Genomic DNA, 26481 nt, shown 5'->3' on the forward strand with positions numbered 1-26481 from the left:
TTGATCCTTGCCCATCCTCCTCCAGACGCAGCACCAAAGCCAAGGATTTAACAGCTCGCAGGTAGGATCGCAGACTTCAAAACAAGCCATATGGACGGACGCTCACGAGCGTGCATGTACCTATTTGCAGCGCCAGCAGCGAGGAGGACGTTTCAGGCGAGTCAGCCAACAAAAATCTGTCCTGAGCAGAGCTGAGTTGCAAAAACATCAGCAAACTGTCCCCAAACCACCGCCAAGCATCCCTTTAATGCTCTCAGAAGGCAGTTTACCTGAAAGAGATGCTCCATCGGCTCCGCGCCCCCTCGGCCACCGCAGCATCCTCATCTCTGTCATCTGAAGGCATCTTCATTTCCCATCCCTGGGTGCCCGGGGCAGCTAATCCACGGTTTAAGCCAAATCTCTGCCCTCCTCCCCACCAGCAATAAGGATTTATCATCACCGTCCATCCTTTCCCTGCCTGTCTCTCATTTCCCTCTCTCCATTTTCTCTCCAACACCACTTATCACTGTGTGCGAGCGTCAAGGGGGAGTTATTTACTCTTTATTGAGATGTTGCTGTTTGCTCCTAATTTTCCTCGTGTTTTTCAAACTTCCCAGAGCGGCTCAGCTCTCCTGCTGACGGGATATCTGTGCCTGCACAAAGCTCCTTCCCTCCCTTATCCTGTTCTTTGTGGGTTTAAAACTTCCCAGGACACCCCATCACGCTCACAGGAATCGGGGTGTGGGCGGTTTCAGAGGCTGCACCTCTCAACGACACCGCGTTACTTATTACCTCTCTTCATCCACTTTCCCACCATTACATGAAATAACTTTCGCGTTAAATTACCTCATTTAGAGCATCATCCACAAATAGACTCACCTCTGCACCCTTCATCCTTCCAGCAAAAAGAACAGCACAAAGCCGTTGGCTCTGCCTTTCCCAGCTTAACTGTCCCCAAAATTTGTCAATAAAGCAGTTACGGAGCGAAAATATTTGACCCCAAGTAGAAACTCCAAAAAAAATACTTTAAGCGCACTTAAAAACCCGGTCTTACCCAAAAGCCACACTTGAGGCATCAAGTACAAGAGGAGCTGAAACACAAATTTAATTGGAGCTAAATGTAAAGCCAGTAAGTGTGTTGAAATGCCTGTTTCATAGTTATCTGCAGAACGATGCTCACAGCTTTTCTTAGGTCAATATCGAACGTAATTTGATGAGCATCTCAAATACGTTTAACCTTGCGGTGCCATTTGAAGCTGCCCGAGACTTTGCTCAGGTTAAAAAAAGAAACCAGTTTAACGGTGCATCTCTACAAGCTTGAACCAAGCCTGAGTTAAGAAAATCCTCAATTTTCTTAAACCTTTCGTTTCTTCTACGTTATTTTCCCTTCAGCGCTACTGTAAAGCCAGAGGAGCTGAGAGATGTGTTTTGGCACCGATGGAATGTCCATCACCTTTGCATCCCTGCTCCTACGAGGCCAGAGGATGAGTTGCAACATGTGGGCTGGGAATAAGCACCTAAAAGCCAATCTCAGCACCGAAGTTGGGATGTCGTTGGCTTTTGGATGTAAACCAGGACAAATTCTTGCTGCTCACCTGCTCTACCAGGGCTCTTGGTGCTCAGGTCTCTGCCTCGGCCAGGGGTGCCAGAAGTCTTGGAGAGTTTATTCGCCGACACTCGGTACATCACGCCGCCGATGCAGCGATAGCCTTTGCTCCTCCATCTCTGTTGCACGTGCTGGGATTTGCCACCTTGAGGTGACGGGCGTGTTTGGTTTAATAGTGGGGATCTGCAAGAAAATGAGAAAGTCAAGGTAAGCCCAAACATGGGAAGATATCGCAAGGAGCTGCTGCTTCATGAGCAAACCCTTGGCTGCTTGAAGATGGAGATGATGCAGGAAAGAACCAGGGATGCTCTTGCTGTAGACAGAAGAAAAGCTCTGATTTCTCATGATTTACACCAAAAAAAACCCCAGTCCTCAAGGACTCTCCCCCTGGTATCACTTCCCCAGCTCTGGAGCCCCCAACAGAAGAAGGACACGGAGCTGTTGGAGCGGGGCCGGAGGAGGCCCCGGAGATGCTGGGAGGGCTGGAGCTGGGGGGAGTTCAGCCTGGAGAAGAGAAGGCTCCGGGGAGACCTTCCAGCCCCTTCCAGGCCCTAAAGGGGCTCCAGGAAAGCTGGGGAGGGACTTTTTACAAGGGCACGTATTGATAGGATATGGGGTAATGGCTTCAAACTGGAAGAGGGGAGATTTAGGTTAGATATTTGGAAGAAATTGTTTACTCTCAGGGTGGTGAGCCCCCGGCCCAGGTTGCCCAGAGAAGCTGTGGCTGCCCCATCCCTGGAGGTGTCCAAGGCCAGGTTGGATGGGGCTTTGAGCAACCTGGTCTGGTGGGAGGTGTCCCTGCCCAGGGCAGGGGGTTGGAACCAGATGATTTTTAAGGTCCCTTCCAACCTAAACCATTCTATGATTCTATGATTTGCCGAATGCAATAAAAATCTATTTCTTTCCCACAGGCAATGCTGCAGGAGAAGAGACCCCATGATGAAGGTTGGGTCCCCACCCAACCATAGCCTGCTAGGACACAGCAAAGGTGTTTGTCCCTAAAACTCTCCAGATATTTGCCATTGACCTAAATGCCTCGCACCCAGCATGGCTTCGATCCGCACTGCTGGTATGTGTCTGCTTAATTGGCAAACTGGTGCATCCCAAATGGAATCCAGGTGAGCCCACGGAGCCAGGACTGCAGCTCCAACCCCAGCAGCAAATAGAGACAGAAACGTGGATGTAACCCCACGGGGGAATCAGCAACATGGGACCTCCCCTGAGCTTAGCCAAGTTTCACGGAGCTCTACAGGCTTTGATATTTTTGGTATCATTATTATTATTAGGTGTTGTAAGTTTGTTATCATTATTATTGTCCTTCCTAAACCTGGCTCTTGCAAGGGTTTTGCTACATCCCTGCATGGGATGAGTTGTCATCCCCCATCTGTCATCTGGAGCAGATGCTGGAACACAAGTGGGGTTGACCAGGCAGCGTTGGGGACCCTTCTCCACGTCCCCATCTCTCCCCTACATCCACAAACCCTGCAGTGAGGCAGTGGGACAGTGATGGGTTGGGAGCTGAGATCCGGTTCGTGCTGCCCATAAGGTTATTCTGAATGATCAATCAGTGTGGTGGGTTGACCCTGGCTGGGCACCAGGTGCCCACCAAGATGCTCTATCACTCCCATTCCTCAACTGGACAGAGGGAGAAAAATACAAATGAGAGTCTCATGGGTCGAGATAAGGACAGGGAGATCACTCACCAGTTACCGTCAAGGGCGAAACAGACTTCACGCGGGGAAATGAATTTCATTTATTGCCAATCATAAACCAGAGCAGGATAATGAGAAATAAAATCAAATCTTCAAACACCTCCCCCCCACCCCTCCCTACTGCCGGGCTCAACTTCACTCCTAAATTCTCTACGTCCTATCCCCCAAATAGTGCAGGGGGACAGGGAATGGGGGTTGCGGCCAGTTCATCACACATTGCCTCTACTGCTCCTTCCTCCTCACACTCTTCCCCTGCTCCAGCGTGGGGTGCCACCCAAGGGAGACAGACCTTCACAAACTTCTCCAATGTGGACCCTTTCCCACAGGCTACAGTTCTTCAGTGTGGGTCCCTTCCATAGGGTGCAGTCCTTCAGGAACAGATGGCTCCACCAAGGGTCCCCAATGAAGTCACAGGTCCTGCCAAAAGACCTGCTCCAGCATGGACTCCTCTCCATGGGGTCAGAGGTCCTGCCAGGAGCCTGCTCCTGCGTGGGCTCTCCATGGGGTCAAAGGCTCCTTTGGGCATCCACCTGCTCCCGTGTGGGGTCCTCCAAGGGCTGCAGGTAGATATCTGCTCCACCGTGGACCTCTATGGGTTGCATATCTACAATCTGTTTCACCATGGCCTTTACCACGCGATGCAGGGGAATCTCTGCTCTGGTGCATGGAGCACCTACTCCCCCTCCTTCAGTGACCGTGGTGGCTTCAGACTTGTTTCTCTCACGTATTCTCACCACTCTCTTCCGGGTGCTGTTTTCTCACCCGAAGTGCTACCACCATCACTGATCGGCTCAGCTATAGCCAGTGGCGGGTCTCTCTTGGAGCCAGCTGGCACTGGCTCTGTTGGACATGGGGGAAGCATCTGGCATCTAGGACCAGATGGTAGATTTAGATTGGATATTAGGAAGAAATTCTTGACTGTAAGGGTGGTGAGCCCTTGGCCCAGGTTGCCCAGAGAAGCTGTGGCTGCCCCATCCCTGGAGGGGTTCAAGGCCAGGTTGGACAGGGCTTTGAGCAACCTGGTCTAGTGGGAGGTGTCCCTGCCCAGGGCAGGGGTGTTGGAACTAGATGATCTTTAAGGTTCCTTCCAACCTGAACCATTCTATGAGTCTATGATCTTCTCACAGAAGCCACCCCTGCAGCTCTTGTGCCACCAATAAATTGCCATGCAAACCCGATCAGTAAACTCTGAAGTGACATCATTGAATCATTTTGGTTGGAAGAGATCTTTAAGATTATCAAATCTAGAGCACAAGTTTTACGAGGAGTGAATGAGGGAGCTGGGGGTGTTCAGGCTGGAGAAAAGGAGGCTGAGGGGAGACCTTCTTGCTCTATACAACGACCTGAAATGAGGTTGTAGAGAGGTGGGAGTCGGTCTCTTCTCCCAAGTAACAAGTGATAGGACAAGAAGAAATGGCCTCAACTTGCACCAAGGGTGATTTAGGATGGATATTAGGAAAAATTTCTTCACCAAAAGGGTTGTCAAGCATTGGAACAGGCTGCCCAGGGAAGTGGTGGAGTCACCATCCCTGGAGGTATTTAGAAGATGGGTAGACGTGGTGCGGAGGGACATGGTTTAGTGGTGGTTTTTGTCAGTGTTGGGTTGATGGTTGGACTCGATGATCTGAAAGGTCCCTTCCAACCTAGACAATTCTATGATTCTAAGTCCAACCGTTAAACCTCGCACTGCCAGGTTCCCACTAAACCACTGCCAAGTTACCACTAAAATGTCCCAGAGGGGCTCATCTGCCACCAAACCCCGCTCTGGTTCATGACCCAGCATCTCCTGCTCCATCCCACCTCCTTCCCAACTCGCGCGGAGCCACCCAGCTCATTTTCCTCCATACGCCGTTATACAAACAGAGCCGTTGCAGCCAAATCAAATCTCCTCAAATATCAGTCGTCTTCCCCATTTAGTGCTAATCCAAACAGTAATTTGTTTATGCAAATTAGAGCTCTAATTTTGTATTACTCCAAACTATGCTCATAATGCTATTAGCAGAACGTATATAAACCGCGCATTACTGGAGAATATCTGTAAATTAAGACCCCGCTATCCTATCAGCAGAATGCAAACCCCGGAGAGCATTACCTTTAAATGAACATGTGCTGCAAAGAAAAAGAGAATTGTAAAATGTAATAGTTACATTTCTTAGTGCTTAGCGTGACAGCCTATTCATTTCATCGGGCTGTTGCCACTGGCTACCGAGCCGGGAGAATTGCTGCCTGTTTTTTTTTTTTTTTGAGGAGGGGATGGGGAACACACAAAGAAGTTGTTCCTGTTTCCCCAAGGGTTCAGTCCTCATGAAACTGCTCCGGAGAGGAGCATGAAGGCTTAATATTTTACAAAAATTGCAATCAGCCACAGCAGTGGCATTGTTGGATGAAGGTACTGATGTCAGGAGGGACACTAGGGCCACCCATAGACCACCCAGCAGCTCACAGCAAACCTCTGCAAGACCGAAGTTGCATCCAGAGCTGACCTGGAGAAAGGTCTCATGGCTGTAAAGGTGGCCTAATCCAGACAACAAAAATGATATCAAGTACATAACGGCAGGGCAAGGGGGGGGATTCTGCCCCTCTGCTCCGCTCAGGGGAGACCCCCCCTGCAGTGCTGCCTCCAGCGCTGGGGCCACCAACAGCAGAAGGACACGGAGGTGTCGGAGGGGGGCCGGAGGAGGCCCCGGAGATGCCGGGAGGGCTGGAGCCCCTCTGCTGGGAGGACAGGCTGAGAGAGCTGGGGGGGTTCAGCATGGAGAAGAGAAGGCTCCGGGGAGACCTTCCAGCCACTTCCAGTCCCTAAAGGGGCTCCGGGAAAGCTGGGGAGGGACTCTGGAGCAGGGAGGGGAGCCATAGAACAAGGGGGAACGGTTTTAAACTGAAAAAGGGGAGATTTAGATGAGATATTGGGAAGAAATTTTTCACTCTGAGGGTGGTGAGCCCCTGGCCCAGGTTGCCCAGAGAAGCTGTGGCTGCCTCATCCCTGGAGGGGTTCAAGGCCAGGTTGGACGGGGCTTGGAGCAGCCTGGTCTAGTGGGAGATGTCCCTGCCCATGGCGGGGGGTTGGAACTAGATGGCCTTTAAGGTTCCTTCCAACTCTAACCATTCTGTGATTCTGATACATCTATACATAGATATACATATTATTGAAGATATACTGAATACTTACATTAAAATATATTATCTATATATTATATATAACATATAGATACTTGTATATAAAAATCTATATATTGTTACCTATCTATCAATTACCTATAGATATTATTGAATACATATGCCGAATACATATATTGAATACATATATTCAGTAATATCTGGAGATACATTTAATATGCGTATTCAATATATACATTCAATAATATTTAGAGATAATTGATAGAGATAAAAAGCCTGGATATCATTTACATTTTTTTATATCTCTTTACCTATCCACATACATGTCCAACAGATATTATGGAATATATATATTGAATTATATATATTCAGTAATATCTAATAATGCATTATATATGATATAGTTTTTTTTTAAAAAAAAATTATATATATCCTATTTAGTATTTTCTTTTGTCTATTGGAGGGGAGAAGTCCCAGGCTCCCCCACGCTCCCCGCTCTGGTTCGGAGGCCGCAGCTGTTCCGCAGCCGCGCAGTGCCTGGGGCGAGGGGGCTTTGCCGAGCCCCCAGCCCTTGGCTGTGCTGGCCCTGGGAACCCCCCACCTCCCACCACCAGGGCCAAGAGCACCCACAACCCAGCTCCATCGGGAATGAAACCTTGGTACTGCCCCAAACCCACAGCTTTGGGGTAAAGCCCTTCTGCCTCCTTTGCATTTAACAGAGACATCCCATTTTATATATATATGTGTATATACACACACATATATATGAATATATATTAAAAATAGAGCTATATAAATATATATACAATCTAATAATATATATAATAATAGAAATATATTGAGATATATAGACATATTATAGAGAGAGATATATAGATTTATATAGACAACATGTAAGTTCTATATAAAACTATATAAAATATATCTAGACAGTCGCTATATCCATATAGAGATTATGTCTATATAGATACAGCTATATATTTAATATCTATTTCTATATGGAGATACATTCTATATATTGAAATATATATTAACTACAGATAATGTGTATAGATATATAAAGATATCTATATAGGTATAGGTATAGACTGAGACAGCAATATAGATACATAGATGTATAGATGTATAGATATAAGGATACGGAGTTGGAGATATCTCTATAGATATTTACCTGTACGTATATACATATCTGTCCCTATAAATCTATATAGATATCATCAATAGATAATACATATTTCAATATATAGAGAATATAAATTTATATATATCCAATAATATCTATTATACTATCATATATATACACATACATATATATGAAATAATATCCCAGCCTCACACCTCGAGACATCCCAACCCTAAAAATCCCAGCACACCAAGAGCACGTTCCAAAGAAGTTTTTCCATGGATTTCGGTTCTCCTTGCCCAACCTGGGCTTCCCACACCCCGAATCCTCCCCACTTCCCCAGGCACAGGCAGACGTCCCAGAGCATCACTCGTATGTTCCCAGCGCAGGGGTTTTCTGTCTCAAACTATACCTCAGAGAATTGCTTGGAAAAACACCGGCGGGGTGCAAAATAAAAAATATAGGGGGAAAAAAACTAGCCCTCTTATGGCTGTAATATCAATAAAATCTGACCAAGCCCAAGTCGCCCACGGGGGCTGCTCACATCGGCTGAGCCTAAACAGCTCTGGTTTAAGCACCAGTTTAAGAGGTTGAATCCCCCAAATCCTCCAGATATTTATTTTCTCGCTTTGCTGCACTCACTCGACCCGCTGAAGTGGTTGCACACTCCGGCGCTCCTTCTTCCAAAGTCACCATTTATCAAGAGTTATTACCCGGTGGCATCTGACCCCCGGTATGTGAGCGGAGAGCAAGCAGGTAGCAGCTGCTGAGCAAATAGCAACAGCTGCAGATTATAAAACATTTTATACTTTTATAAAGCCATATTAAAAAGAAAAAAGCCAGGATAAGAGGAGCGGAGCAGCGACGTGCACAGCAGGACGCTTGCCTCTCTGCCAGTCCTTAGGGATGGTCAAGCCCCCAACACGAGGGACCGCTGGCACCGTATCTCCCATTAGGAACGTTCCCGCTGGGATTTTTCAAGGATTTTGGCAGAGAGCATCAAAAAACATAATGCTGTTGGGGGGCTGAACCTCCTCCAATTTGTAGTTGTTGCATTTTTGGTGTAGAAAAATGACCATCTAGGTGGCCTCCAAGAAAAGCTTCTGTAGAACATTTGCTCAGGCTGCCAAAGCGCCGAGTGCCGCCAGATTTAATTCTCAACCAGGGGCTCAGCTTGAGCTCATTGGAGGCTTGACCATCTCTATTTCCACCTTCTGGGTGGTGGAGGTGTCCAAGCAGAGACATCCCCAGCACCCTTAGCCTCCACAGAGGTTCTGCACCAGCCCAGCTGCTCACCTGGAAATGCTTCTAGCTAAAAAGTCAATGTCAATGGGGGTTATCACCGCAGTGGGTTGTGATGGGCCCCCAAACCCCATCCTAAACAACTCCAAGGGGGGGGGTTGCTATTTATATTTCACAGAATCACAGAATGGTAGGGGTTGTAAGGGACCTTTGGAGATCATCCAGTCCAACCCCCCTGCCAAAGCACAGTCACCCAGAGCAGGTTGGACAGGAACGCATCCATGAGGGTTTGGAAGATCTCCAGAGAAGAAGACTCCACCACCTCTCTGGGCAGCCTCTTCCAGTGCTCTGGCACCTCAAAGCAAGGACAGAATTTCCCGTGTTCCAGTTTGTGCCCGTTGCCCCTTGTCCTGTCACCGGGCACCACTGGAAAGAGTCTGGCCCCACGCTCTTGCCACCCACCCTTTAGTTATTGCTCAGCATTGATGAGATCCCCTCTCAGTCTGCTCTTCTCCAGGCTGAACAGCCCCAGGTCTCTCAGCCTTTCTTCATCAGAGAGATGCTCCAGTCCCTGGATCATCTCTGTAGCCTCCACTGGACTCTCTCCAGCAGTTCCCTGTCCTTCTTGAACTGGGGAGCCCAGAACTGGACCCAGTACTCCAGCTGTGGCCTCACCAGGGCAGAGTAGAGGGGGACCTGCTGGCCACGCTCTTCTTAAGGCACCCCAGGAGACCATCGGCCTTCTTGGCCACAAGGGCACATTGCTAGCCTATGAGCAACTTGTTGTCCACCAGCACTCCCAGGTCCCTCTCTGCAGAGCTGCTTTCCAACAGGTCAGCCCCAACCTGTGCTGGTCCATGGGGTTATTCCTCCCTAGGATAATTTGTATTTATTCCCCTTTAACCCCAGAAGTTGCCTCCTCCATCCTTCTCTCTCCAGAAATTGGAGATGCAATTTTGCAGACGGTTAAGCCTGAGGGATGCAGCCTGGGACTGGTGGGACGCCCTCCCCATGGATGTTCACTCCGTTGTGGGGGATTCCGGATGCAAACGCAATGGGAGAGGAGATGCCGCTCCCTGGGAAATGCTGGTGAGGCTTCGCAGGGAATTTTGTCAGCTGAAAGCACACATCGAGTTCAGCTTTGGCCACATCTGTTATCTATTGCATATTATTTATTAGGATATTTATGATATTTATGATATATTATATTAATTAGAATAATTAGTATATTTATGTATACTATAGGAGCCATAACATATTTAAAATTGAAAGTAAAATATGTTTTATATCAAAAAATGATGGCAGAATCTCAGCCCATGCAGAAGAGCCAGGGGGGAAACTTAACTGCCCAACCTTCACCTGTAGGAAACCTCGATTTTCCTCTTAAGCCAAGCTGTTGCTCCCAAGCAGTTGTGTAGCCCCAACAGATCCCCCAGTGTGTGTCCCCCTGCCCGTTAGTGACATCCGACACGGTGGCCCTGGGAAAAAGCCACCAGGGAGGCAGGCGAGGGGAAGGATGGCTGTAACCGAGGGCAAGGAGCCATGCCGAACGCCCCGTCGCTTTTCATCGGTGGCGGTGTCACAGCTCTCCGTTGAATTGTTACCCTAATGGAAAGGACGGCCTTTGGAAATGAACTGTATTGAGAAAAGAGGATAAAATTAATGAGATAATAGCCGGGCCAAGGACCTGAAGAATACGCCGGCCCCTCGACACGAGGGGCTTGTAATTCCCTTTCTGCCGCACAAGCCCGCGGATCTGAAGAGTCCTCCCGTCCGTCCAGAAGGCCCGCTCCGGCAGGAAATTTCATTAACGCTGGAAAATAGGAAAGGTATTAAGCGTGGATAATGAAGGCCAGAGTGTGAACAGTGCCTTAAGATAGTCTTCTTTCTAGCCTTTGTAATGGGAGGCATGAACTTTCCCTTCAAATCCATTTCTAATCCATTTGAAATACTACAGCAAATTATCTTCCCTTCAGCCCGAAAGCGGCCAGCCAATTTACTCCGAATAGAAGTGACAATGCTACAGAATTTATCGCCATAACCTTGACTACACAAGGTTGAGGGTTGTCTTTCCCCCACCCCCCCCCCCCCAGGGTGGACAGGGGAAGAAAAATTTTTAATGAAAAGGGGGTAGAGGAACGCTATAAAAATGTTTAAAAACAGAGTCGGGAGCTGTCAGAGGTCCAACGCCGATGCTGGGGCTGAGCGTGATGGGAAAATCGCAGTGTCTTGTGCTAAAAATGTTACACGTGGAGGTCCTGGAATGACAAAACACTCTGTAGGTTGAGATCTGGGCTCTTCCCTTGCATCCCTCGAAGCAGCAGTAACTTTCCCCCAAGTCCAGTGGTTTCACATTGGTGCTTCATGGAAGTTCCTGTTGACCAAGTCTGATTTTTCTTCTTCTCTTTCCCATGGTCAAACACCCAGCTGCTGCGTCTTTCCTTCAATCTTCTCTGCTTGACCAACTTCACATCACTTGGGAAGTGGAAATGCTGGGTCCTTCCTCCAGCCTTTTCTACAAGACCAACTTCACATCACTTGGGAAATAGAAATGTTTCTTCCAACAGACCAGTAAACCCAAAGCAAATGCTGGACCAAGAAGGAGAAAGGGGCTGAACAAGACAACGTGGAGTCAACAGTCAGCTGATGCCCAGCTTAACGCGCCTTCCTTGCCTTCAAACAGAGCAAAGCTGCTCAAAATGGAAGAAAACCACCAAAAACTTCAGCAAGCGATTCTAACAAAATATGCTCCCTCTTAAATACAGGGGAAAAAAAGCCAAAAAAAGGTAAAAAAGGGGGAGATTTCCAAGCCAACATGGAAAGTGGGGATTAGCAACAAGAACAACTCATCCCGGCGTGCAGCAAGAGCTGTAGGAGATGCTCAGATTTATAACCCTCGTGGCTACGCATGGGAGCGCACACTCAACACTCAAGACCATCTGATCCAAAAAACCCACACGAGACCTGCATAAATGTACCTATATTTGAAATATTTGAGTAGCTGATGTATATAAATGAAACACAAATCGGACAGCAAAGCAAGAGCATCCCAACGGCATTTCAGCCAGCTGAGCTGGAGAGGATTTTGGATTTCTTGCCGCTGACGGCAATACAAGTAGCTCTTAAAGGAAGGTTTTCTTTTACTACTGGATATCTTCTTTAGGCTTAGCTTATTTTTTTTTTTTAAAGTAATCCTTACATAGTAAGAAATCACATTTGCATGCTGGCATTTGATTCCCGAGGAAAGAGCGGATCATAAACGGGGCAACAGTTACGGACAGCACCAGGGAGCGGCGAGGAAGGAGGGATCTCGTTCACCCCGAGCCTCCCAGGTGGAATGCAAAACTGTGATTTGGGAGAAACAGTACAAAAATAAATCACAATATCCTTGTTCTGTAGCACACAGTAGAACAAAACACGGGATTTGGGCTTAAATGTGTTCCTCAAACACACCAGCAACTCTCCGAGCTCCTGCACCAGTTCCCTTTGGAAGCCGCTTCAATCTCCCATAACGTCTCTATCCCCACTCACCAGCTGCTTGAGGACCCCAAATCCACAGAAGAGAAAACAAGTAATTCCATTAAAATGTTTGATTTATGGACTTCTTATCAATGTTATTGCTTTCTTCTTAAAAATAAAAGGTCAAATATCAAATGAACACTTCCTACTTTAAGACTTAATTTATTTAAAGAACCTGACTTGGATTACTGAAATAATTCAGATCACTGACTATGTTATTTGAGGCTGAAAAAGTGATCGGAAACTGAAAAATAGAAAAGCACGTGTCTTCTTCCAATACACAAACATAAATACAGGGGATCCATTAGTTTTACATACACAGTGACCAGCAATAACCTGTTAATTTATCCGTAAACAAATCTCTGCTTTCAATAATCAGTTCTAATTATGAAATAAACACTTGAAAAAACTATTTTAATTTGGTTCAATTGAAAGCTGAATTTCCATTCAAATGCAGCTTAATGTTAATCTCCAGAAAAAAAATAATCCAGCACGGATCTCATTTACCATTTTCAAAACCTGGGAAAAATTATGAACCTCAACGAGCGACTATTAAGCTACCTAATTGCCTAAATAAAGATGTACCTACCTAATAAATCCTCCTGACTTGCGAAAGAAAAATAGTTGCAAGTATATTATAATGGTTATCAAGCAGTGAGAATAAAGATTCCTCCAGAAAAACAGCTGATGAATAAAGATGGGGAAAAAGACTAGACCTGATGATTGAAATCAAGGGTTTCCATCTCGTGGATTTAAATCCTAATTAACCTCAGCAATTAAATCAGAGTGAGCTGCGACAGTGCCACGCGGTCACGTGGAAAGGGCTGAAATAATGGGATGGGATCGCTCTCTTGGTGGGTAGCGCTGATGTATGATGGTGACCAACCATCATATGCAGATGACCAACCACCGCGACACAGTTGATTTGTGCCAGTTTTGGCGAGACTCATCTGTGGTGGCATGGGCCCCTCTCCTCCCTTGGCCCCGAGCATCCTTCTACGTACCGCGCTCATCACCGTAGAAGCTGTACCACCAACAGCAAAGCCACCAGGAACGTCAGCAAACAATTCAAACTGCCTTTGAAACATTTAATATTTTCTCCATCTATTTAAAAGCTTTCGGCTCCTCCTGCGTGCTGTTGCCAATGCTATTATCAAAGCTATCTAAATGGATTTCTTCTTCACAGTTCAACCCATTACTTCATCTGGCAATCAAAACCATCGCAGTCACTTTTATGGCTGCATGTTGTATAAGAAACATTTGATTATATCTGCAATGCAGGGTTGTTGAGGGGTTTTCTGTGGTTTCCCCCAATGGCAACATCCCATAGGGATGACACCTCTTCCTGGTCCTCGCACAGGCTAGAGAAGTTCTCTCCTCAAATAATTACACTTGGAAAGACCCCAAAATGAAAATATGATCATATGAAGGTAGAAAATGATATCCCAAACTTTTTGCATGCCTTCTCAAAGGGCTGTAAAACTTACATTTCACAGAATCAGCAAATGGTTTGGGCCAGAAGGGACCTCTACAGGTCACCTAGACCAACCCCACACACACCATGGGCAGGGACATCTCCTACTAGATCAGGTTGCTCAAAGACCTGTCCAACCTGACTTTGAATACTTCCAATGATGGAGCATCCACAGGTTCTCTGGGCAACCTGGTCCAATGTCTTTGTAAGACTTAAATATTTTTCAGTTCAATTTCACTCAAAATGAAGTTGATACCAGAGCAACTGTGCCGTTCCTCATCGCAAAGGACCAGACCAGGCCATGAGAAGACAATGATATTTCTGAGCCAGCTGCAGGAGCATGGGCAATGGGTTATATACAGCAATATCCAATACTTCAAACATCACAAGGTTTGAGAAACGAGATGGGACACCTCTGGGAAAGGCCCAGGCTTGGCAGCTCAGCAAGGGGGAATTACAGTGGTGGTGAACCCCAAAATCAGCTAATGTAAGTTTGACATCCCCAAGCTATGGCCACGGGGTTCCTCTGTGTCCAGCTTTGCCTGGGCAGCTCTGTAACCGTTTGGGGGCAAACATAAGCCCTGAAGCCCCCATCCCCAGGAGCCAGCTAGTAATCATCCTGGCCGAGAGCAGCTCCAGGTAGAGATGATGATGGTGTGAATCAAAGAAGCCTCTGCTGCAGGCTGGTAACAGCTGACAGAAGAGAAGAACCAGCAGAAATTCTCTGGGGTTCCTGACCTGTTTCTAGGATTAGCTTCTGTTCTGCTTTTCTCACGTTTTTCTCATCCTTTTATCCGGACCATTTTGCTCCTTTGAAGAACCAGGAAAGGGACAAGATTCACACAGAGTCCTCGTGTCCAAGATGCAGAAGGACACATCTCCATAAGCCACATCTTTGGGTTTTGACAGGTGAGATTTGACAGGTCTCCACAGGCTTCAAGCGTTTCACCCCACTGTCAGTGCCAACTCTCCAAGGTAGGGTCACCCTGCAGTGCACGCTGAGATGTTGGTGCACAGCCAAGCCCATCAACTCAACCCACAGCTGATTTGGGGACAGTCCTGGACCCTGAGGGGCAGCCAACACATGTTCCCTCTCCACCCACCCCCAAAAATACCTCAGCACCTGCTCCACCTGGGCTACAAGACTCATTCAACACCCACTATTTTGATCACGGTTTTAAATATGTCACGTTTTTGCTCTGCACAAGAGCCATGTTAGTCTTTCCTCACCACCCACACAGCCTGGGAGAAGACTCAGAGGCAGAAACGTCCCCAGTGTCATAAATCCTGCTCCGAGCTGGGGATTAAAACCAAGAGCATTAGGCCTGTAAAAAAGCCTAATTAAGCCTGCGGAGAAAAAGTTACAGTTTGGGCTACACATGGTTCCTAAGCAAGCCAGGAGCCAGCTTGTGTTTTCCTTTCCCCCAGAGCCCCAACGAGAAGCATGAGCCGGGGGAAGCACAGTGCTGCCCTCGCACAAGGGACTTCACTGGCCAAATCCTGCAACCGAGTGGCTTTCACAGAATCACAGAATGGTTTGGGTTGGAAGGAACCTTAAAGATCACCCAGTTCCAATCCCTCGCCATGGGCAGGGACACCTCTCACCAGACCAGGTCGCTCAAAGCCCCGTCCAGCCTGGCCTTGAACACCTCCAGGGATGGGGCAGCCACAGCTTCTCTGGGCAACCTGGGCCAGGGGCTCACCACCCTCTGAGTGAAAAATTTCTTCCCAATATCCCATCTAAATCTCCCCTCTTTCAGTTTGAAACTGTCCCCCCTTGTCCCATGGCTCCCCTCCCTGATCCAGAGTCCTTCCCCAGCTTTCCCAGAGCCCCTTTAGGGACTGGAAGGGGCTCCAAGGTCTCCCCGGAGCCTTCTCTTCTCCAGGCTGAACCCCCCCAACTCTCTCAGCCTGTCCTCCCAGCAGAGGGGCTCCAGCCCTCACAGCATCTCTGGGGTCTCCTCTGGTCCTGCTCTGACAGCTCCGTGTCATTCTGATGTTGGTGGCTCCAGAGCTGGAGGCAGCACTGCAGGGGGGTCTCCCCCGAGCGGAGCAGAGGGGCAGAATCCCCCCCCTCGCCCTGCTGCCCACGCTGCTGGGGATGCAGCCCAGGAAACAACCGGCTTTCTAGACTGCAAGCACACATTGGTGGCTCATGGCCAATTCTTCGTCCACCAACACCCCCACATCTCCACAGAGCTGCTCTCAACCCATCCACCCCCCAACCTGTTTTGATACTGGGAGTTGCCCTGACCCATGTGCACGACCTCGCACTTGGCCTGGTTGAACTTCATGAGGTTTGCACTGGCCCACTCCTCCAGCCTGTCAAGGTCCCTCTGGTTGCCCTCCCTTCCCGCAAGTTTATCATTATTTATTCCCACTGGATTTACTGCCATTGCTCTCTTGAAGGCATTCCAGCCCCACGCTGGCTTTCTCTTTTGTTCCTCACTTGCCTCCAAGAAAAGTCACAGCGAAGGTTTCACACTGCGCTTGGCAGCCCTGCGGCGCTGGGCTCATAGTCTCAGTCGCTTGGCAAGGGCGAACCCATGTGCCAGGGAAAGCACTTAAAACCACGCCAGGATTTTACAAAACACAGAGGAGATACAGTTATCGCCTTAAGGAGCTTACAGAAGTCTTATAGAGAACTCTTCTCCCTGCCCAAAATCACTCCTGTTTGCTAAATCACTGCTATTGTTTGCAACCCCATTCAGTCCTGAGAGAGATGAAGAGCCTGGCCACAAAACCAGCTCCACGTGCCATGGAGAACGGAGGGAATCATCTGCCTCCTGACCTGCTGCACTGAAGGACTGGCGCGGCCAGGAGGGAAGGGCAAGGATGGATCAGGCCCTCTTTAAGTTCTCTTCCAACCCAAACCATTCTATGGTAATGCACCACGCCGTGTGAACTAACACAGACACCCCAAAACCATTGGTACAGGTACGCTGACCAATTTCATTAAGCCAGCTGAAATCATTTGCATAGATATTACATGGAGAAAGAAATCCCAACAGCAGGCTGGGTTTCAAGTCACTTAGGATGTCCCCTTTCCATTTAATTAGGTGTAAAGATCCCAGCTTTGGTTGAATTGGCCCAATTGCCCGTGTAGCCCAACCTCAGAGGGGTGATTTGGCAATTAGTCGTTTCCAACCATAGACTGAGCCTCACCCGATGTCTCAACCCCAACTCCTCAAAGAAAGGTGCTGGCAGGTTGAGCACCAACGTCTACCCTGAGGCTGTATCTGCTTATATGGTATCCCTTGTTGGCCAACGACCTCCAAAGAACATGGGAGAGGTCAATGGCTTGAACGGCAACAATGAATTGAAAGGAACGAATAACCTCAAACATCCCACGGCATATTCAGCCTCCCGAGGCCTGCGTTTCCTCTCCAGCCCCTTCATTTTCAATTATTCTGCGAGACAGCAGCACGTCAATAGCCTTTCTGCCACCTCTGCAATCTCCCTGCTGTTATTCCCGTTCCCGGCAGAGCCTCACACAGTTTCAACTGTGTATTTAGGGGGTTAGAACTAGACGATCTTTAAGTCCCCTTCCAACCCAAACCATTCCATGATTCTATGATTCTATGCCATCACCTGGCCACTGACCCCAACAGAGGTGGAGCGGCTCAGAGCCGATCCATGGATGAAATACTGCTCTCCACTGGTAGTTTCCTGACTCACAGAACCTCCTGGTACAGTCGGAAAGGATTATTGTAGACCAATATTGACTGAGGGTTTAATTACCTGGGGATAACAACAGAGTTTTCCTGTTAAATTTGAAAGTTTTCCTAATGCCATGAGTTTACAGAATCAAAATCATAGAATGGTTTAGGTTGGAAGGGACCTTAAAGATCATTCCAGTTCCAACCCCTACTTTAATTGGCATCCCCTTTTCTAACGCAACACGAATTGAGTAACCAGACACTGGTGACAGAGGGACAAACAAAAAGCCATTGGCTGATACAGGCACAGAACTCATTTAAGATCATAATTGTTACTAGATGAACTGAAACCCCTGTCCCTAAACCAAGGTTAAATAAGATTTCCCTGGTGCACTGGGGTCATCCTGGCCTTAGCACAAGGGTAAATTTCATCCGTATTGGGCAAACACAAATGTCTCCACTCCAGGATCGTTTTTACCTCCACGTGTGCCGCTGCACCATCAGATTTACTGAATGTTATGGCTCTTCCCATCCCGATGGCAAGGACAAGGAGATGGGAGAGAGGATTGTCCTCCCCTTCCCTTGGGGCTTTTTGGCTGGAGGACATGCCCTGCTAAGATCACCACCCCAAAGGTCACGGAATCTCCATCTGCCGGCACTACAGGAATGCAGGCATACATCCAAATTAAACAGTCTTTTAAAATCACTTCTGACCTCTCCTATGAGTCTTATGATTTGTGAGAGCCCCGAAGCACCAGAAAGCACCCAAAGCCACCCCAACGTGCTGGTTGTCCCTCTATATCATACGTACCCTGTGAGATATATCAGCCACCCATCTCATTTCTTGCCATAAACCTTCTACACCTGTGACCAGCTCCAGTATGAATTTTCCTTCTGCACTTTCCACTGAATCACAGAATGGTGGGGGTTGGAAGGGACCTTCGGAGATCATCTAGTCCAACACCCCTGCCAAAGCAGGGCCACCCAGAGCAGGTTGGACAGGGATGCATCCAGGCAGGTTTTGAAGATCTCCAGAAAAGGAGACTCCACAACATCTCTGGGCAGCCTGTTCCAATGCTCTGGCACCCTCAAAGTAAAGACGTTTTTCCTCATGTTCAGATGGAATTTCCTGTGTTCCAGTTTGTGCCCGTTGCCCATTGTCCTGTTGCCGGGCACCACTCAAAAGAGTTCCACACCCCCATCACATCAGCCTCACCCATGCGAAGGTGCCCGGCTCCAACAGCTAAATGCATCTTTGCTGAGCTGCCAGTAGGACAATATTACTCTCAGCAGGATGCCGCTTCTGCCTGTAATTAATGTTTCATCATCGTTCCTGAGAGCAAACAGCTGCTGCGGTCTCAATCACTCATCTTCTTGTGGCTCTTGCTTTCTGAAAGGGTGGCTGGCATTACACCGGCCTCTTATTTGCTATCTTCATCCACAACCTTCTCCCGTGGTCAACAACAGCTCGGTCTGTTTTGCTACCTCATGACCAGAGGGTTTCGGCCAAAACGACAGCATTGAAACTATTTGCCAGGATTTTAGTTTCACAGGGATTTCTACACGGCGCTTCTGGCCAAGACTGTGTCTCCTCCAATGACTCAGTGGACTCTTGTGTTCAGGTAGGGACTAAGCAGGTTTTTGCTGAGGCTTCCTGCTCTGCTGGCTACTCTATCCCATTTCATTGCTTCCTCTTTCTTCACAATTTCTAAAATGCTGCCTAAATAATCCATAGCTTCAGTTCCCCCTTTATCCTACATCTCCCTGGTTGTTTCAGTTCCTTATGCTTAGGCTCTTGCATGCCTCTTCTCCAGAGCTTCCAGGTGGTTAGATACCTCCTCCCCATCTTTCAGAAGTCCATCTTCTGACCAACCCCAGCCAAAACCAGCTCTGCTCACTCACAGTTCATCTGACAGCCCAACTCGAAACCACCGTGCTTGGCTTCTCTCCAGCAAGGAGTCCGATCCCACCCATGGAGAGCCATGGAAGGATCTTCTGACACATTTCAAAGTTACTCAAGTTCTCCAGTGAAGTTTCCACTTAAAAACTTCTCCACTGCAATGCTGGCCAGAAGAAAAGACAAAAGAACCGTCCTAGAAGATGTGATTGCCCAGATGAAGCTGTTTTCAAGGTAGGTCAACTTTCAGCCTAAAATCCATGACAGCGGCCCAATAAACCGCTTAAGCTAAGATTGAGAATGGAAATGCTGACAACCTCTAATACACAGCTTTCCAACCCGCCGCTCTAATGCTGCAGCAGATCAGTAATTATACCAGGGAGACCAGGCACCATTGTCCCATTAATTAGATTCCTTTTACCCCCATGAGCTCAGACGATTGGACAAAGTTCATTACGGTTTAATTCTGATTAGCTGAAATGGATCTCTTTCAGCATCCGAGACAGGCAGGTGTTACCAGCTTTAGCACCTAAGTCGTGTTCCAGCCAGGCGCCCACGCTGAGAGTGACACTGTTTAGGCAGCGCCAGGTCCCACATCCACATGGGATGGGACATTAATGCTTAATCCCTCCAAGGCAGCATCCTACCACCCTCGGTGATGGGCTACAGAGCCCTTGAAAACGAGAAGGAAAGCGAGAAGAGGTCATAGACATTCTCCCAGCCTGGCACAGAAGTGGTAACTCCTTCATCTGCTCATATCGGAGCGTAGTAAAAGGTATTTCAGATCTTTGGATGTGCTCCAAACGCGGCAATATCGCACCTTCCTTTTTCTAACGCACCAATCTGTAGGAAGCATCGTGCACCGTCACTGCTCAGATCGAAACAGGGTGCATTTCCGTACGGCCGGCGTTTCCTACCTTTTACGTTGCCGAGTAGATTGACGATTGAGTTCTATCCGTGCCGTGCAAAGCATAAGCTGATTTTGGAAATCCTAAACAACAGGCTCAACCCACAAGGCTAATTTCTAAGATTCAAAGCTATTTCGATGCTGCATCTGTACCAGCAAGGGTATGACAGTGGCACCGCCGGCTAATTCCAAAGCTGCCAGAGCCATCTGCATCACCTCCAAACTCAAAAAAAACCGCAACTTTGAATATCTTCCAAAATAATCAGCCAAATCCCACTCAAGGCTTTCCCTCCCGCCTGCTTTCCAAAAATACCTGGCATGATTGCTTTTTCCAGAGACGGTTTCTTTTTAAACGCTCTTTTTCTCACGCAGGAAATAGTAATAATACTAAGAAGAGCAAGAACAGCTGAGAGATTTTAATTAAAGCAAACTAATATCTCAGTCATGGAAAAGCGTGCGTCAGGCACTGACTCAGCATGGAAGAGGTTAAAGAAGTTCAACGGGGCTGCGCTAAGGGGAATTATCCGCTGAGAAAACACCAGCTCCTGGCCGGCTCCGGAAAGCCGCGTGCCCACGGCTATCGGGGCTTTTCCTAGGGATAGATATGTAGCCACGGCAATGCAATATTTAGAATTAAATTTAATTTACCTACCAAGGCATAGAAAACAGTGTATAAATGCTTTTTCTGATGTTTTCGTTTTTTTTTTTTTCCCTAGAGAGTTGGTTTTGCTGCCTTTATGTTCTCCTAAGGAACAAATAACAAACTCATGTTTCTACTGCAGGCTTATTTCTCTAAATTTAAAGCAGGGAGTTGTTACATATCCAGGCTTATACCCCAAGTTGTGGCTTTTCAGCATCTTTTACAAGCTGACCCACAAACCAACCGGAGCAACGTTGTCAGCTTCTAATTCCTGAGCATGAACTCTTGGCTTCCCTGTAATCAAAGGATCCAGGTAGTAAATATATTAGCACAAGTGTTGCGTATGCCTGGATAAGTATATATACTTAGATATATACATGTATATTTTATAAATAAATATATACATATATTTTTCTATAAATGTATACACGTATATATTATAAATACACGTCTACAAAGAATTTAGATCTGCTTCCAAGTGAAAGAGTAAAAGGTCTGACACTTCTGAGAGCGTCGCTATATAAGATACTCACCGGGCAGACACCGCTCTGACTCGGTATATACTGTAATGTATAAAAATGATTCAAAGGCAGCCATCAAGGGGCAGTGTATTGGTTAGCAATACTAATTGCATTGCCTACATTACAAATGATATTGCTCCATTATTAAAGGGTCGGGACTATTTTATGTGCTCACATCTATTCAATTGGTATTTCGATCAATGGATGCATTACAAGCTTTCCCTTTAAGAGCCTAATAAACAACAAGATGGAAAGGAAAATTCGCCGTAAGATGACGCTTTTAAAAATCCATTTCAAGGGGAGCTATCGGGACTTTGTAAAGCAGGTTGCAACCGAACCAAAAGGCTGAAAATTAAGAAGTTGAGAAGGTCGTGCGAGCCCTGCCAAGAAGGACTGGGGGTGTTGGTGGATGAAAAGCTGGCCATGAGCAGGCAACGTGCGCTGGCAGCCCAGAAAGCCCCGCACACCCTGGGCTGCATCCCCAGCAGCGTAGGCAGCAGGGCGAGGGGGGGGATTCTGCCCCTCTGCTCCGCTCAGGGGAGACCCCCCTGCAGTGCTGCCTCCAGCGCTGGGGCCACCAACAGCAGAAGGACACGGAGCTGTTGGAGCGGGGCCGGAGGAGGCCCCGGAGATGCTGGGAGGGCTGGAGCCCCTCTGCTGGGAGGACAGGCTAAGAGAGCTGGGGGGGTTCAGCCTGGAGAAGAGAAGGCTCCGGGGAGACCTTCCAGCCCCTTCCAGTCCCTAAAGGGGCTCCAGGAAAGCTGGGGAAGGACTCTGGATCAGGGAGGAGAGCCATAGGACGAGGGGGGACGGTTTCAAACTGAAAGAGGGGAGATTTAGATGGGATATTGGGAAGAAATTTTTCACTCAGAGGGTGGTGAGCCCCTGGCCCAGGTTGCCCAGAGAAGCTGTGGCTGCCCCATCCCTGGAGGGGTTCAAGGCCAGGCTGGACGGGGCTTGGAGCAACCTGGTCTAGTTGAAGATGTCCCTGCCCAGGGCAGGGGGTTGGACTAGATGCTCTTTAAGGTCCCTTCCAACCAAAACCATTCAATGATTCTATGATTCTCCCCAAGAACAGGACCATCCTCCAAATGCAGCGTGACAGAGAAAAGACAGGGTACGGTTTCACTCCATTAAAAACCTCAATTCTTGGGGTTCCCAACAATCATCCTTTGACCAGAAATGAGGCATAGATTTTTTATATTTACTATATGCATATAGGTATAGACCAGTGGCTCATTGACATGCGCTCTGCAAAGCCCCACGCAAGGAAAAGGCTTCACCAGCACCAAAAAAGCCCAGCGCCGAGCGAGCAAAGCCAGGATCCACTCCAGCACCAGCTGCCTCATAGACTGGAGCGACAATAAGCCAGAGTCGAGCCGTGCTTAAATTAATGTGGATATTTCCTAGAGCTTTCCCGTACCTTGGGAAGCTCCGTTCCAGCTTTCAGTGAAGCAATAAGGAAAAAGCACCTGCACATTAATTGTGAAACAGCATCTTGCTGAAAACTCTCAGCATCTCTATGTGCATGCTCACCGTTTACAAACACAGAGTCTCCTTAGATCAGGCCAGAGAAATAGGAAAACTGATACCAATTAGGATGAAAATCACCCGCTTGGGCTCAGGATCTGGCCTCTAAAATCAACTGCTTGATGGCATCATCCTGAGGAAACCTCACCGTTAGGCTCAGAGGAGTTTCTGAGCGTTTCCACTAACTCTGAGATGGCTCTGCTGGTTAGAGAGCTTCAAAGAGACCTCCTACAGAAAAACCCACGGCCGCATGGCACGTTTCAGCCACACCGGTCATCTGCCAGCCTGCTGGGGAACCTCATCCGCACCGAGCTGTCAGCACGTTAAATCTCAGCGCGGTGACAACTCCATAGGTGCCGAGACAACCACATCATTTCTGTGCGCCTCTTGGACCGATTTATCAGGTACCTAGAAAAAAAAGCACCTACGTTGGACATATAGGCAGGGCCGGCATTCCATATCTTTCCGAGGTGTTTGGATCATCATCTGCCAAAATCGTCACTCATGTACAGCTTCTAGATAAAGCCCCAGCAGCAAGAGCATCATCTGTGCACTTCCGAACAGCACGGGGATGCCCTTAACCAAGGACTGTGCAGTGAACTTAGGAAAAGAGGGGTCCAGCACGGAAGTAAAATGATGTGCAAAATATTTGGGGCGTTCATTGGGAAATACGGGCTGTGAACCTACATTGGTTCCTGATGCAGGATGCAGAGACATCTCTAATAAGGTCGCTCTGTTATATAGGATTTTGACAGCTCCGACGTGTAAAATCCACCAGTCCCCCCATTTCAGCACGTCGGTGCTGCGAAGCGACGTGTTCAACGTGTGTGCAAAGACCGAAAAAATTCACTGTTGCTCTCCCATTAAAACTAAATTAGCCTCCAGCCTTCCCCACGCAGGACTCGTACAGAGCTGTCTCCCTCTGCTGGCACCAGACCCAGAGCAACTCACAGCACCAGAATAAAATAAAATAAAAAAAATATATGGGGAAAACTTCCTAAATAAACCCAAACCTGGCATCCGACTCATGGCACTGACAAGACCCTCAAGAGACAGGTTAAGGTGCGATGTAACTCACTTCCATGGCATCATCATCCCCCCTCTCGACATCACCCCCCTCTGCGCAAAGGTGGATGAAAAAGCATTTTAATGATGCTCTAAGGCACAAGCTCGCAAGCAGGCAGGTACGAATTTGGCACCTCTAGCTCATTTTCCCATGGAAAGGTTTCCCAAGGACAAGGTTTTGGTCCTTGTAAGAATGTTTGGCCACCACCCCCGTCCCAGGATTCCAAATACCTTGGCTATGTTTGCAGCAAAACCTAAACCCATCATCTTTCAAACCAAGAGTGGACCTAACGCCTGATAGAAATGAAAAAGAAACAACCGAACAGATGTGATTCCAACTTCACAATGCGCTGACCCCAGCACAAAGGGAAAAAGCAACAGCTGGAAGAGCTGAGATGTTTTGTCACACCCCACAGCATGCAAAAGCTGAAGGGACACCTTCCCTGGGTCTCACCAGGCTTTCCCGAAGGACTTGCGAAGGCCACTTTCTCTGGCAGCGACAGCATAGGGGAAAACAAGTCCTCATGGTGCTTACCCGACCTGCTTTCCCTTTTTGTTCACAGATGGGAAATGATGGCACAGCTTTCCCCAAATCAGCTTGGGAATAACGGCATGGACACCCAAAAGCAAACAGCTGAGGGATCTGCCATGGGTTCCCCAGGACGTGGTGGAAAGACCACTTCACCGTGTGCAGATGCACGAAGCCGGTACCCTAATGAAGGTTTTCTCCCACATCATTACTGTTTTGCCTCCCCTTGCCCAGCCCAAAATAATCACGTTAAAAATATATGTGGTCAGAGGACCGTAAAAGACCACGCAGCCACATCCAGGACCAAGGAGGGAAGAAATGAAATGCATGATTGCAGCAGCAGAGCAATTACCTCCCATTCTGGATCCTTTCGAAATCAATATTAAGCCGCTAAAACTGATTAAGCCAAATCTAGTGGTGTCCCCAAAGAGGCGACACGAATTGGGAAAGGCACGGGCTGGGGGTATTGCTCCTATCCCTGTCCCCAACAGAGACAACGACAACTTGTCCCCAACAAGAGCCAACATCGGCACAACCGCATGCCACCGCCTGGGTGAGGGTCCGGGGGAGGAAGGAAAGCAGAGCCTGGAGAAGAAGACAGCGAGATGGCTATAATTTATACTCTCCTGCCTATACTTTATGGCTTTCTTAATTCGGCTCCTGCTACTATTAATGTAGTTAATGTTGAGATTATATCTATTTTCTGGCGTCAGGCAGTGATTTATTCAAGCCATTTTTCCGGTGCCGGCTCCCACGCTGTTAAATCAAGCGACTTGCCAATTAAGTGCTGACTGGGGAAGTGGATGCAATCTTAACAGATATCTAACCGCAAATTAAACCGGGTGTTTCTTACGCCTTGCGGTGTGCAAGGCCAAACCGCTGAACCTTGCTGAGCTGGGAAAAGAGAAAATAAAAACAACCCCCAAAACAAATGGGGGGAGGGGGGAAAAGCTACCACTAATTTGCAGAAGAAAAGAAAGAAGTCGCCTTTCCTAGCAGTATGGTGCTCATCACCCAAACCTTGTGCACCCGCTACTTTACAGACTCACGCTTGGGACAACCAGCACCCAGCAGTGAAAACCAGGCAGCAGAGAGGAGCACGGGGCAGAAAATTCAAGGGCGGGTTTGGAATCTTCCATTCTGCGGAGCAAACACAGGAGTCGGAGCTCTTTGACCCACCAGATCTCCCAGGGTTCACGCAAGAACAAGCCATCTCAGGCTTGCCACAGCTGAATTCAACCACCTGTCCTGGGCTGATTTTTTATGTGAAATCTCAAATACCTCAGGATGTCCTGGTGCCCCAAGAGATGATTTTTCATGGTCAAGAACAACAATGCCCAGAAGACTTGAGGAGAGATCACAGAACCACAGAATGGTTGAGGTTGGAAGGAGCCTTTGGAGGTCATCTGGTCCAAGCCCCTGCTCAAGCAGGGCCAGCAAGAGCTGGTAGCCCAGGACTATGTCTAGATGGGTTTTTTTTTAATATCTCTAAGGTAGAAGACTCACACCCCAAAGGCTTGGGAGGTTCTAGGGCTCCCCAGCACCTTGGTGGGACTGGTCAGGCTACATCAACTGCCCAGGGCTTGGCTGCACCAGGACACATCATCACTTGTTCCCATCTACTCCGTTCTTCCCCCTAACACAGCTCCTCATGTAAAAGGGGTACCAAAATGCCCGTTGCAGATCCCAGAGAATCTTCATCAGCATCCAAACACAGTCACAATCTGCAAGGAGGACACAGCACGGTGCAGAGGAACATGTCCAAGAGGTTCCCCTTTGGTAGGTGACCACCAGGAACCACAGAAATGGCTCAAAACCTGTTCTCCTGCTTTCAAGAAGAGGCAACGACAGCTCTGCTGCTTCCCAGCCTGCGACTCGACCATTAGCAATACTTCCCTGCATCTATTATTTGCCTCGAGAGCTATAATGAAAAGCAATCCACGAAACTAAGCGCTATTATT

The 26481-nt window shown here is 48.0% G+C and overlaps 1 protein-coding gene across 1 annotated transcript in view; it reads right to left on the reverse strand.

Moving 5' to 3' along the window:
- Positions 1 to 26481, reverse strand: part of ZC3H3 (zinc finger CCCH-type containing 3) — a 191900-nt gene that overhangs the window by 57064 nt on the left and 108355 nt on the right. The window contains exon 5 of the mRNA XM_063327655.1: positions 1575 to 1768. Coding sequence (XP_063183725.1) covers positions 1575 to 1768 — 194 coding nt within the window. The remainder of the gene's footprint in view (positions 1 to 1574; positions 1769 to 26481) is intronic.

The sequence above is a fragment of the Chroicocephalus ridibundus genome, chromosome 2 (genome assembly GCF_963924245.1).
Source record: "Chroicocephalus ridibundus chromosome 2, bChrRid1.1, whole genome shotgun sequence".
Taxonomy (NCBI): domain Eukaryota; kingdom Metazoa; phylum Chordata; class Aves; order Charadriiformes; family Laridae; genus Chroicocephalus; species Chroicocephalus ridibundus.